Below are 13,277 nucleotides of genomic sequence, written 5' to 3'. Positions count from 1 at the left end.
TTATGTCACGTAATATAACTGACCTATATCATTGAGTTGTGGCTATATATCGTTATCGAGCTGTAGGTATACCGAAGACATCTTTCTTGATTATAACATAACCGATTCTATCTTTGTTAGAATATACAAGAAATGTTAGTTTACGGTATATACCCTTGATATATCTATGTTTAAAACTTAGAATCGAACATGTAACCTAGGTAGATTACCAGAATGAGTATTCTAACTGTAGTTAGAAGATAAAATAAAATATGATTCCAATATTTTTTTAAAAAAGTTTAAACATATATATTCTCTTACTTATGTTTCCAACAGTTTTCATATTTTTTTACATTTTTAAAATTTAATTTACTATTTTTTCCATTAAAAAAGGATAAAACATGTCCAAAATTACCAAAAGTATGATAAGTCTTATTGTGACAAACAAAAGTTCAAAGTGTCTCATTTTTCCATTCTCCCTATTATTATCATACAGCGCAGAATACACCTCATATCGATCGTCAATGGCTTACAATCAAAGTAGCCATCATCGAAAATGTTGATGCCTTATCTACCAATGCTTCATCACTATTACCTAATCTGGCAAATGAATGAAATATGTTGTAGTATGTGAATAAAGCAAACCCAAATTGAAACTCTTGTTAGTGAAAGTTTGGGGTTGGATTGGTTCCCATAAACTAAAGTCAGATTTAAGAAGATATTATGATTAATAAAAAGTAAAAGTGTGATTGAAAATAGTATGATTAAAATAAAAATATTAAATTTTGTATCATTCACTTTTGCATTAATTTTTGTTTTTATAATCATTTATTTATTTTTCTTTTTCTGTTTAAATTTTTTTTAAACATTTATTTGAAATACTTTTATAGGCACGAAATACAGCAAAAAAATCTTTTTGCAGTTTATTAGTACATCTCTTTCGCCTCAGCATCCGCAAAAGCGTAAAAGAAAGGAGCCACTTGTCAGACACTATTTATAGGTTCTTGGTTAGTTCAATATTTTCAGATTTTATTTGGTTAGTTTTTAGATTTTTATCATATATTATTAATGGTTTCAGATCAGTGTAGGATATATCCTACATAAAGTCCATACCATAGTTTTACCCCAAAAAAATCCATACCATAGTTGCTCTGCTTCTTCATTCATCGTTTGTAAAATATATTTTAAAATTGTTGATTTTCCATGAGGTCATCCAATAAGTTTATTCTGCTGATTTTGTCAACCATAACTCTCATCAGTTTAGTTACAGAGAGTCGAAAAACAATACCATCTCAAGAGAAGAAAAGAGAGTTGGAGAAACTACTCAACCATATCAATAAACCTGCGATCAAAAGTTTCCAAGTAAAACTTAGCCCTTTGTTTTCTTAACCTTCTGATATTTTTTCCATAAAATTACCAAGAAAATGTTGAACATGAAACATATGTTATCTTTCTATGTACAATCACGGTTTAAAAGCAGATTTTGGGAATGGAAACATAAAATCTATCTTCGGTTGAAGATCTATCTTGCTTAGCTTATATATATGTTGTAGTTTATGCTTATTGCTTAAGAGGATGGATAATTCCCTCTTTCTATTGTAGTGAAGAAGTTTGAGTATGAATGAAACTAAGTTTGTGTTAAAAAAAAATAAAAGCAGATTTTGGGAATGGAAACATAAAATCTATCTTCGGTTGAAGATCTATCTTGCTTAGCTTATATATATGTTGTAGTTTATGCTTATTGCTTAAGAGGATGGATAATTCCCTCTTTCTATTGTAGTGAAGAAGTTTGAGTATGAATGAAACTAAGTTTGTGTTAAAAAAAAATAAAAGCAGATTTTGGGAATGGAAACATAAATTTTTTAGGAAATATATCTATGTAAGAGATTTAATGAATTAGCGCAATTACATTGTAGGAAGGAACAAAAAAAATCATGTTTCAACAATACAATATTTTAAACGAAGCAGTTTTGATGTTGTATACCTATTTTTTTAAAAAAAACTATACTAATTGATTAGAACCAAAGATATTTGCATTTTGTATAAGAAAAAAAAAAACTAAATGGCTATAACTTTTAACCTCACTTTGGGTCTCTGTTATATTTGGACCAACCATGTGTCTTTTAAGTGCAACAATCGAAGTCATTTCAGAGCACATAACCTTTTTCTTTGCCTTTTATATTTCGACAGAGCAAACATGGTTATATACTGGATTGCATCGACATTCATAAGCAGCTAGCCTTTGATCATCCTTTGCTCAAGAACCATTCTGTTCAGGTTTTATTCTACAAAACACAAGTTAAACCTATTACAGATTTTTTCTTCTTCTAATGGATTCAAATATCATATGCAGTTAAAGCCTACAACTATACCTAAATGGACAAGAGATAACAATACTTCTCAAAAATCAACTTCTCTTCCATTTCGACAAGAAGAAGACATAATTTGTCCACCTGGGACTGTGATTATTAAAAGAACTACACTTGAAGATCTTATACAATTCCAACGTTTAGAATCCTTAGGATTGAAACCAACTTCAAAGGACAGGAACGATGATCCACCTGGTCATTATGTAAGTATCATTTCTTGTTCACATAGCTGAGGCCTCCTAAAAGAAAAACCCCAAGGTCCCTAACGTGTGCTTATAATTTTTTTTATTTTCTTTTGATTATATTAAGACTGCCGTTGCTCAGTACTATGCACTCAATTTTGGTGGAAAGGGAAACATTAATGTATGGGATCCCCAAGTCGAGCCTGATCAATATAGTCTTTCAAGTTTATATGTCCAAGGTGGCCGTAGAGAAGACTTTGAGACCATCTCAGCTGGATGGATTGTAAGTCCAAATCCAATTCTTACTTAAAATAATTTCATAATAATATAAAAACCATAAATTTGACATAAAAAGAAAATATCTCCCAGGTGTCCCCGAAACTGAACCATAATCATAGTAGCTTATTTCTAGCCTGGAGTGTAAGTTTCTCAAAAATATTACAAGTTTTGACTTCATCATATGGTCCATCTACACTGGTAAAATCAGTCTTTTTTATTCAAAACAGGCAAACAAGAAAGGTTGCTACAATACATTATGTCCCGGGTTCGTACAAGTGAGCCGCAAGTTCCCACTAGGAAGTGTTGCCAGACCAGTTTCCAAGTATGGTGGTAAACAATATCATCTAGAAATCAGCATATATCAGGTATATAGCACCAATGTTCTCAAATTTTCCCATATCGGAAGTGGAAATTAGATATTTTTCACCAAAAACATGAAGTAAAATTTCTCAATAGATCGATGAGTATTGTTTTCTCAAATCCCAACAAAATTAAAATGTACAAAATTAGTTTAGTGTAACCAATTAGAATAAACCAAAAATCACGAGTTTTGAGTTGGCTTCATCAGATAAAATTGCACTAAATCGAACCAAACCCACAAAGAATTACAAATGTGGTTTCAATTTTTTTTTGTTAAACGAAGACTTACTGGTTTTGGTTTAAACAGGAACGTCTGACAAGAGATTGGTGGTATGTGCTAAAGGGCGAGCCAGTTGGGTACTGGCCAAATCCATTGTTCAGTTATAATGGTTTAGCCGAGGGTGCAGATAATGTTTGGTGGGGAGGAGAAGTTTTCAGTGCAGATAAAAATAGAATAAGCCCAATCATGGGAAGTGGATTTGTCCCGCAAGATGATTTTGGAAAAGCAGCTTATATCAATGGTCTTAGAGTGATCGATCGTTATTCAAGAAAAGTTATGATGCCACCAGCAAAAGATTTAGTAGTATACGCAAGCAGTCCAACTTGTTATAACGTCAAAACGATATCACGTCGTGGTGAGTATTGGTCTAGGGCTATATTCTATGGAGGACCTGCAGGATGCACTGTTCGTTAACATGTCTTTAATTAACAGCCTTATGCTTCTAGACTATTAATTATGTAATTTCCTTCTTTTAGACTCATCTCCGTTAACGTTTACCGTCGAGCTCGTATCACAAAATGTCCCTTTAGGAAGGAAGTGAATTACAAAAGTATTGTTGGCACTTTTTGATGTGTTTGGTTAAACTTTTTGGCACTATATTAGTTGCCATGATTTCCTCCAATAAGCCCCATCTGCTTGCTTTTGAGCATTGGCTAGTTTATTGCTTTGGTTTATCAGAAACATATTTGGTTTATTCTCTGATCAGAACAAGTTTATTTCTTTGCATATTTGTAGACTGGACATGGTGATGTATTTGATTGTTAACAAATTGTTTTTTGAACACAGATAGCATTAACATTTATTAGCAGCTCGCTTTTGATCATCCTCTGCTCAAAAACCATTCTATTTACGTTTCTAGTCTATACAGCAAGTTCCCTACTTTTGGACGCAAGTAGAAATTCTTACAAGATTTAATTTTCTGTATAGATTAGCATTAGCTAATTTTATAGCTGAAAGAGAAACGTATATTTTTCAGTATTAATATACAGAATTAAATTTCAGATCTTTTTTTTTTCCTTTGAACTTTCTGTGACCGTTAATAACATAATTCCAAGATAAAATAAGTTTCATAATTTATTATAACTAGGTGATTTTTTCCGTGCTCATGCACGGGTATAAATAGCCTTGGGCATTCGGGTATTCGGTTCGGTTTCGGGTAGGAACCATTCGATTCTGGGTATATCGGATAAATCATTCTTATACCCAATGAGTACTTAGGAGTTTTCGGTTCGGTTTCGGGTATCCATTTAATAAATGAATCAAATATACATATACAATATATATGAGTTAATATGTTAATCAAAGTGGTATAGTGGTTATACACTTGCATATTTGTCAATCCAACTAGAGTTCGAATCAATAAAGTGCTAGTTTTATAAGTATTTATTGAATTTTAATTTTAATATAAAAATACCATATATATATATATATCTATCTATCTATATATATAAAAGAAGCTTTTACTTCTGTCACAGCCTATCCACCTAAGACGACATGTCACTGATTCGCCTTCTATCATGGCGACACCTGTCCACTCTCGAATCCGCACTTTTCATTAACTCTCATGTGTTTTGGGCTTTTTCGTTTATCTCTGGTGGTTGTGGTTTTGGGCTCAGGAAACTGCAGTTCTTATCTTTCGAGACAGCCCAATAGCTCAACAGATTGAAGCCTAACTGTGTTTTACACGCAGAAAGGATTTTACGGTTCGTCTCCCTTTTTTCTTCTGTGGTTGCCCTCTGCTTCCTCCTGTGACTTGTGATCTTCATCTGTAACATTGAAACACTTCCAATTATATCTTCTTCATGTTTAATCCTTTATTAATGAGATGATTCTGTTTATCATCCTGATTAGGAGAATATGGAAACGTTTTGTGGTTACGCTCATGCGAAGGGTCGTTTTCAACGCTGTCTTCAACCATCGTCAATATATCCTTCAATGCTTCTCATTTAATGACTCCGCCAGAAACTTCAACTATTAAAAAGGTATGCTTGACCCCATGAAATGCATTAGTTCTTTCTTCACATTCATAAGCTTTCTAATAAACAATCTTCATAATGGATAATTCCTCTGTCCTTCTGGCCGATTTGCAGCGGTCCGTTTGCTTAGGTTCTGAGAAGCTATGAATATTAAGCGCGGCGGTGAGGTAATTCCTCTGTCCTCCTGGACGCTAAGGTAACTCTGGCTTGATTATGTTGTTGTTTTCTGTTTTTTTTAGTCTTTTCTCGTGTTGTCCATGTTTATATTATAAAACTTTCAAACCTAATAGTTTTCACCGGAGATCAATTTATTCATGTCTCCGTTATAAAAATTATTCCCCTGAAGCTTTTGTTACTTACTTGGGATATGATCATTGTTGTAACATTATTCCCCATAAGTTTTTGTTGAGAGCTACTTTTACAATTAAGAACTGATCGTGTTCATATTTTATTACATCATTATACGTCCTGTAAAATTATATATGGAACATACTCTCACAGGATACTCTAATCATTGCTGGTTGGTCACTAACGACAATGGGACTACATCAACAGCTTCATTGTTGAGAGGCTTCAAGATTGAGCCATTGACAATAGCTGAGCTTAGCCAGTTTGTCATCACAGCCGAGCCTTAGGATCACTTACAACCTTTAATAGGTTTGTCTCCACCATCATTCTAAGTTCTGTTTATGATTGCATATAAATGTATGGTGCTACATATCTTGCTCCAAGTGTGCAAGGAAACTTCAGAGGATTCCTCATCGTTTGCATGCATGTTCTGCTATCAGAGTAATGCCCTTGGTGTTTTCAGGTACACAGCGGTTTTAGTTGTTTCCTTATAACAATGTATCTAAAACATTGTACCCTGTCTATTAGGTATTGTGTGGAGATGACTGTTGCTGCTTACCCGGACGAAGCTGTTTTCGTTAAGTTTCTATGGTGACATAACAAAGCTCACCAATATCCGGGCTGATGATGCTGGTCATCTGCTGGATTATGAGGTTTACGAGAGGATAGCTGAGGACATGTATTGTGATGTAAGAAAACTCTGCTAAATCCTATCCAAAACGACATTTGAGATTCATGAACTGCATCAGTACTCATATGAAGTTTGCTGAAGAGGCAATGAAGCAGAACAATTAATTCCTCTTTCTCTGAGATTTCTTGCCTTGAGTCTCTAATAAACAAAAAAAATAATTATATACAACAATAAACCGTCTTTTGTAATAATTGTCTAACACCAAGCAACCGTCTTCTGTAACAAACGTCTTTATTAGGGCTGGGCATTTCGGGTATCGGTTCGGGTATTTCGGGTTTCGGATAGTTCGGATAGGGGCTAGAGGATCCATTTAGTATTTGACCTATTTTCGGTTCGGATAGTTTCGGGTTCGGTTCGGTTCGGATAGTAAATATAGGAACCGGAAAATATCCGGAAAAAGTTTGGTTCTCATTTGGATCCGGTTCGGGTTTGGATAGTTCGGGTAATTCGGATAATTTGGATAAAATATCGGTTATGTAGGGTAAAATATTAAATAATTAGGATGATTTACATAAATATTTTGGATATTTCTGATTACTTTGGACATTTCGGATAAAACTATCCGGATACTTTCAGATACTTTCGGGTAGTTTGGATACTTTATAATAATTTAGTTATCCTCAACTATTTTCAGATACTTTTAATAGAATTTTAAATTAAATATATATATATTTAGTGATGTTATATGTATATATAATTAATATTTTTATATATTCGGGTACCCATTCGGTTCTCGGTTCGGTTCCAGTTCGGTTCGGTTATTTCGGATATAAAAATATAAGAACCGTTCGGGTATTTGAGAGTATTGGTCCGATTCCTGTTTCGGGTATTTCGGTTCGGTTCCGGTTCGGTTCTTCGATTCCGGTTATTTTGCCCAGGCCTAGTCTTTATCATCTACATCTGATACATGTATGCTAAATCATTATCATAGTCAATTTACATAATTTAACTTTGCATATATAGAGATATCTATTAAACAAAAGAAATAATTTTATTCAACAATAAACCATAATCAATACAAGTCCGTATATAATAAATTTATTCCAAGGATTATATTTTATAAGTTAAGTCAGTAATATTTATTTTTGTGACAAAAAGGTCCGTTATATTTATTTCAAAATTTTAATCAATTATATTGATATATAATAATAATTATAATACCTATAAGATTCTAACAAACATGTACTATATAAACGATATTTTCATATTATTTATTTATATATCCTTACATAGTTTTAGTTATAATGAATAAGTTACTTCTTTTATATCTTGTATATCATTAGTTCTAAGAAACAATGTATAAAAACAATTTAATTCATGAAACAAATATATAATTGAGAGCAAAAGTAACTTCACTGTACTTAATCCAATAAACTATAATTTTACCATTTTTTTTGTATCTTATTGTCATAGTTAAATTAGAATAAAAATTAAAAGAAAATAATTATATTTTTAAGTCTATAGTAAAATAAATTGTGTAACTGTTGTAAGAAATTTGTAAATGTCAATTCTACTTTTAGTTAAAAATAAATCAAACATTTAGAATCAATTTGTATTATTATTTTATTTGTTCGCCCGCCCGTAGGGCGGGCGGGCGGGTTTGCCCTAGTTTATAATATAAGAGAGTACATAAAAGATAACATGGTTTGGTGATAGCAATGTTCTCACTCTTCATGTTCAAGTGGGGTTGATGACATTTTACCTTATATTAGAAAGTGGATACTTGTTTTTCGGATATTCGGGTACCCGTTCGGTTTTTGGTTCGTTTCCGGTTCGGTTCCGGTTCGTTTCCGGTTATTCGGATATAGAAATTTAAGAACCATTCGGATATTTGAGATTTTGGGTTCGGTTTCGGTTTCGGGTAATTTGATTCGGTTCCGGTTCGGTTTTTCGGTTTCGGTTTTTTTACCCAAGGCTAGGTATAAACTTTAATTTGCACATATACTTTGTAAAATTCGTATATTTGATATATGTTGTTTTAGAAAAAATAGGAAAAATATATTAAATCAAGATTCCATAAATAAACATAACTTGTAATATTTTAAAAATTCAGGCACATTTATGGATATATAAAATAATTAAATCATAACAATTGTTTTATTTGATTCTTTATATTTTGATTAGTTTGTTTATTTATGTTTTGGTATATTGGGTTCTATTTTTTTTTTCAAATGAATCAAAAGATTTTATTACAATTAGACTAAAATAAGAATAAGCTTGTTAGTATTGATTCATAAGATAGTTACACCAAAAACTCATATGTTTTCACCCCATCAGTTTGCTTATATTCAGTTCAGATCAAGCAATATTTATAAGTTTAATTTTCATTCTGACATTTTTTTGAATTGTTTATTAAATTTTAAGTTAGTAATTATTAAATTCTATACCGTACCAAAAGTAGTTCAGTTTTAATAATATAGATATTAAGTTACTCATTATAACAGATTCTTTTGATTCACTATAAAGAATATCATTTATTTGCAGAAGAAAAGATAAGATCCTAATTTGGAGAATCAATGGCTAGCTTCAACAACTTTGTATTACAACTTCTGTTAACAATCACTCTTATATAACTTTGAAGTATATTAACAATAACACCTGTATTTTTCTCTCTCCCCTTGCTCTCCGCCTCGTAACCCTAACCACCGTCTCCGTCTTTACCTTCGGTGGCTCAGCCACTGATCTCTCCGTCACGCTCGCGACGAGATACTCCATAACTCTCTCCTCTTCTCATCTCAGTCATGGCGGATCTCCCAGAAGATCCGGCGTCATCTCCGACTTTCAAAGCCTCGCCTGAGCTTCTCCACTTGTGTAAAATGGACTCTCTAATGCCTTCATCTAGCAGGAGCTTTCAACAAACAAAGGAGCTTCCTTCCTCGCCATCAATTTCATCGATTTTGTTTGGAGAAGATGCCCTAACTGTTCGTGCTCCTCTTCGTGAGCAACTTCCATTTTTTTACGACAAAGGTAACAACCAGGATTGTTTCATCTCCAAAGTCGATCTCTAGTATTTTGTTTGGGAATGAGGCACTGGATGTCGGAGGATTGTCGCGCCAAGTCTCTCAAGCGCGTCTAGGAGCTTGGGCATTGCCGCTTAAGTTCTCAGATACCTTTAATGGCTCTGCCGGTAAACAGGTACCAATGGAGACTCTTGCTAGTAGCGGTTTCTCGAAACACCCTGTGTCTGAAGACTGGCCGGCTCTGGCTGCTAATCCCAGCATCTCTCGTAAGCAAAGGGCTCGCATCTCTTCCTCTCAGGCTGCAAACTTGGAAGATGCCTCGTCTCCATCCTCTGCAGTAGGAGATGATCTCCATGCTATCTCAAGCGAGTATCCATGGGCAGCGAAGATGCGATCAAAATGCAATCTCCACAGGGTCACCACCCCACCTACTTGGAAGACGGCACTCCAATGGTATGCATTCCGCCATCTGTTCTTCTGAAAGGATTAGATCATCAACGTGAATTCATTGTTGGACAATTCATGAACTGTTCAGCACCGTCTGGAGGGTTAATCCATGGAATGGCTACCCGAATTTGGGGTAAAAAGTGTAAAATTTTCACTAAACAGCTTGGTGAATCTTCTTTTCTGTTTCACATACCCGACGAGTCGACTAGGAATTGGGCTATTTCGCGAGGAATCTGGTATGTTGATGACTGCTTAATGTTTGTTTCTGCTTGGAACCCTTTAGAAACAATCTCTCTCCCCGAAATCAAGACAATTCCAATCTGGTTGACCCTTAAGAACATGCCTTTCCAGCTATATTCCATTGAGGGAATTGATTGGATTGCTTCAGCCATCGGGGAACCAATGTTGACTAGCAAGCCTTGGTTAAATCCAACATCTATTGGAGAAGCAAAAATCTTAGTCGAGGTAAAGCTAGACAGGCCGTTCCCTAAGCGTGTGGCTTTACAGGACAAAGAAGGAACCATAAGTTTGGTTGACATCGTTTACTCTTGGCTTCCCTCTAGCTGCACAACTTGTGGACAGTTGTGACATAAAGCTAATCGTTGCTTAGGAGTGAAATCAGCAAAGGTTGCAACTAATGCTCCAAAGAACACCCAAGTTACTGTCCCAGAAGTCTTAGCTACAAGTAAAGAGGTTGATGCCGCTTCTACTCATTCAGCTTTGCTTCAAAACACTGCACCAACGGTTCCTATTCCTACTTTCTCCACTGCTACTACTACCTACCTTGCACTTCCACCTTCATTGGCAATAGAGCAAAGTCCACCTAAAGTTACATCTGAGGCCGATACCAACCAACTGGCGGACATCACATCTGCTCAACTTGACCTTCATTCAGTTACTGCTTTTACAAACACTGAGACATCAACTGAGACTGCTACTTTCTCTCCTTCTGCTGATGAACAAGACTTAAATAAATCTCCAACCGCTCCTAAGCAAGGTACTGAGACTTCTACTCTTACTGATGAAGATAACAACATGTGCTTAGTGTTGTCTTCGGTAAACACAACTGATTCAAGATGTGATAAAAACAAATTGGATAATACTGCGGGTTTAGAAGTGTCGGATCCAACAAATGAGATTGACTCGTCTAAGGAAGCGGCTGAGATTGCCTCTGCCAACGGCATTGTCTCTGTCGCCTCCTCCCATGCTGTAAACTTACCTCTGGATAAAGTATTTGCTTCCTCTCCACCAATTTTTGTAACAGGACCTGGTACAGCCGGTGCTTCTTTTACTTCAGATGACGACTTGATCCATAGAACTTGGGGAGGTAGACTCATTAAACCATCTCTTAAAGGTACAGAGTTTGAATGGACATTGGTGGGTGGAAGAGGTAAAAAGGGACGTGGTCGTGGTCCTAAACATTAGAACCATCATCATTGCCTTCATCAACCTTTTTCAACTGTTCTGCCATGTTATATGCATTTCTCAATTAGTTTTTCTGATTCTCTTACTACTCTGCAATCTAAATCTCTTTGGTCACAAGTGTGAATCATTTGTATCAAACTTTTGAATTTTAATAGAAAACCCTTTCTCAAAAAACAATCACTCTTATATTAGTCGCTGAAGCAGCTCGACGAGCAATACTATCACAAGAAGAGAAAAAAGAACTTGAGAGGCAACTCAAAGCTATCAACAAACCAGCAATCAAGAGTTTCAAGGTTGCCTTCTTCATACATGCTTTCCATTACGCTGAAAAACATGACATGATCTTATTTGCGTACCTTAACTTATATACACCTTTTTTCAATTTTTCATTTGGAGCAGACTGAACATGATGAAATATTTGATTGTATCGACATTCACAAGCAACTAGCCTTTGATCATCATCTGCTCAAAAACCACACTGTTCAGGTTTTTTACTTACTACAGATTATTCTCTTCTTTTTACCAGAGATGACTTATAAAAAACTAAAGTTTTGTTAATGAATGATTGAATCTGTGAACGTATTGGCGTCTATGCAGATGAAGCCCACAAGTGTACCTAAATGGAACACAAGCAACAATAATTCGCAAAAAGTTGATCCCCTGCAGCTTCTGCCAAGGGGCATAAGCTGTCCAGATGGAACCGTAATTGTTAAAAGGACTACAATGCAAGATCTGTTAAAAGTTGATCTGTATGACCATGTCTATGTCAATTGGATTCAATAGACATAGACATGGTCATACAGAGGGAAATGCCATTGATTTAACTGGACATCATGTAAGAACCTTACTATGCAGTCACAACGACCATTTTTCTGCTTATGTTTTCTTATTGTCTTTGTTCTATATGGATATTAGTTTGCAACAGTTGATTACGAATATAGTACTGTTTCTGGAGTAAAAGGAAACATTAACCTATGGGATCTACAAGTGTCACAAGATCAAGTTAGTCTTGCAACCATGGCTATTGCTGGAGGTCCTATTGAAAACCTCGCCAGCATTTCAGTTGGGTGGATGGTAAGCCTAGTGCCTTCTTTGTTCGGTACTAGTTTCTTACAAGTTTGATAAAAATGTTTGGAATACTATAGGTCAATCCATTGCTGTACCAAGATCACATTCACTTGTATACCTACTGGACTGTAAGTTTTTGAGAAACTCTTCAAAGTGTTTAGGCTAATATTTATAACCTTCATGGTGTCTTAGTGCTATGTATTTGGTGGTTGGTTGAAACAGGCCGATGGATATAAGAAAACCGGCTGCTACGACATAAGATGTCCAGGATTTGTGCAAGTCAGTAAGAGGATACCACTTGGTGTCCTTAAACCAGTTTCAATTTATGATGGTACACAGTACCAGATGGAATTAAGCTTGCATCAGGTAAAAAAGACTCCATAGTCTCTAGTGATCTCTTCCTTTAAGTCATTTGGATATTCATCTCTCTTTTTTTAAAACCGGGAACAGGATCATGCTACAGGAGATTGGTGGTTTATATTTGGTGGTGTGAACGTTGGGTATTGGCCAAAGTCATTATTCATAGCTTCAGGCTTAGCTAAAGGAACAGATAAGACATCGCGGGGAGGTCAAGTGTACAGTCCACTGACAAAGAAAAGTCCATTTGTGGGCAGTGGGCATTTCCCAAATGAAGGTATGGGAAAAGCAGCATTTATAAACGGTATTGAAATCATTGATGGAAAGGGAGAAACTTTGATTCCACAGATCTATACTATAAAGACACATGAGAGCAGTCCAAATTGTTATAAGGCCAAGTTTATTCATGATGATGATGATCCTTGGATAAGAGCTGTTTTCTATGGTGGTCCTGGAGGTTGCACAGGGCAATTATCATCCGAAGAGTCAGAAGGTCTTAAGAATTTAGATAAGCTATGACAGGATCTTTAGATATTTGAAGTGTATCCAAGCATTA

The 13,277-nt window shown here is 35.1% G+C and overlaps 2 protein-coding genes and 1 long non-coding RNA gene across 5 annotated transcripts; all 3 read left to right on the top strand.

Moving 5' to 3' along the window:
* The first annotated feature begins 1,028 nt into the window (after nt 1–1,028).
* On the top strand, nt 1,029–4,045 carry LOC106305215. Its single transcript, XM_013741588.1, has 7 exons — nt 1,029–1,341; nt 2,170–2,256; nt 2,333–2,551; nt 2,658–2,813; nt 2,900–2,950; nt 3,037–3,174; nt 3,477–4,045. The coding sequence occupies exons 1-7, from the start codon at nt 1,183–1,185 to the stop codon at nt 3,861–3,863; spliced, it is 1,197 nt and encodes a 398-aa protein (XP_013597042.1). The 5' UTR covers nt 1,029–1,182; the 3' UTR covers nt 3,864–4,045.
* Nucleotides 4,046–5,078: 1,033 nt separating this feature from the next.
* LOC106305216 lies at nt 5,079–6,693 on the top strand. 3 transcript variants are annotated; one of them, XR_001262936.1, is made up of 5 exons: nt 5,079–5,152; nt 5,301–5,431; nt 5,540–5,621; nt 5,927–6,236; nt 6,302–6,693. It is a non-coding gene; the product is annotated as an uncharacterized LOC106305216 (long non-coding RNA). The 3 variants fall into 3 exon arrangements; XR_001262935.1 differs by lacking the exon at nt 5,079–5,152 and adding an exon at nt 5,167–5,217; XR_001262934.1 differs by lacking the exon at nt 5,079–5,152 and having other exon boundaries at nt 5,169–5,431; nt 6,302–6,692.
* Nucleotides 6,694–8,980: 2,287 nt separating this feature from the next.
* On the top strand, nt 8,981–13,240 carry LOC106303367. The gene is given in 9 exon segments (XM_013739654.1): nt 8,981–9,033; nt 11,478–11,589; nt 11,696–11,782; nt 11,894–12,058; nt 12,060–12,131; nt 12,212–12,370; nt 12,442–12,492; nt 12,587–12,750; nt 12,850–13,240. Coding segments are annotated over 9 exon segments (1,254 nt in total).
* The last annotated feature ends 37 nt before the right edge of the window (nt 13,241–13,277 follow it).

Source organism: Brassica oleracea, chromosome C7, assembly GCF_000695525.1.
Source record: "Brassica oleracea var. oleracea cultivar TO1000 chromosome C7, BOL, whole genome shotgun sequence".
Classification (NCBI taxonomy): Eukaryota; Viridiplantae; Streptophyta; class Magnoliopsida; order Brassicales; family Brassicaceae; genus Brassica; species Brassica oleracea.
This window is presented reverse-complemented; position numbering and strand designations above follow the sequence as displayed.

Bases quoted from the DNA above. Each gene is read 5' to 3' on its own strand.
- LOC106305215 (XM_013741588.1), top strand. From the start codon at position 1,183: ATGAGGTCATCCAATAAGTTTATTCTGCTGATTTTGTCAACCATAACT. The intron at 1,342-2,169 runs GTAAAACTTAGC...ATATTTCGACAG, and splicing joins CTGCGATCAAAAGTTTCCAA to AGCAAACATGGTTATATACT. The intron at 2,814-2,899 runs GTAAGTCCAAAT...AATATCTCCCAG, and splicing joins CCATCTCAGCTGGATGGATT to GTGTCCCCGAAACTGAACCA.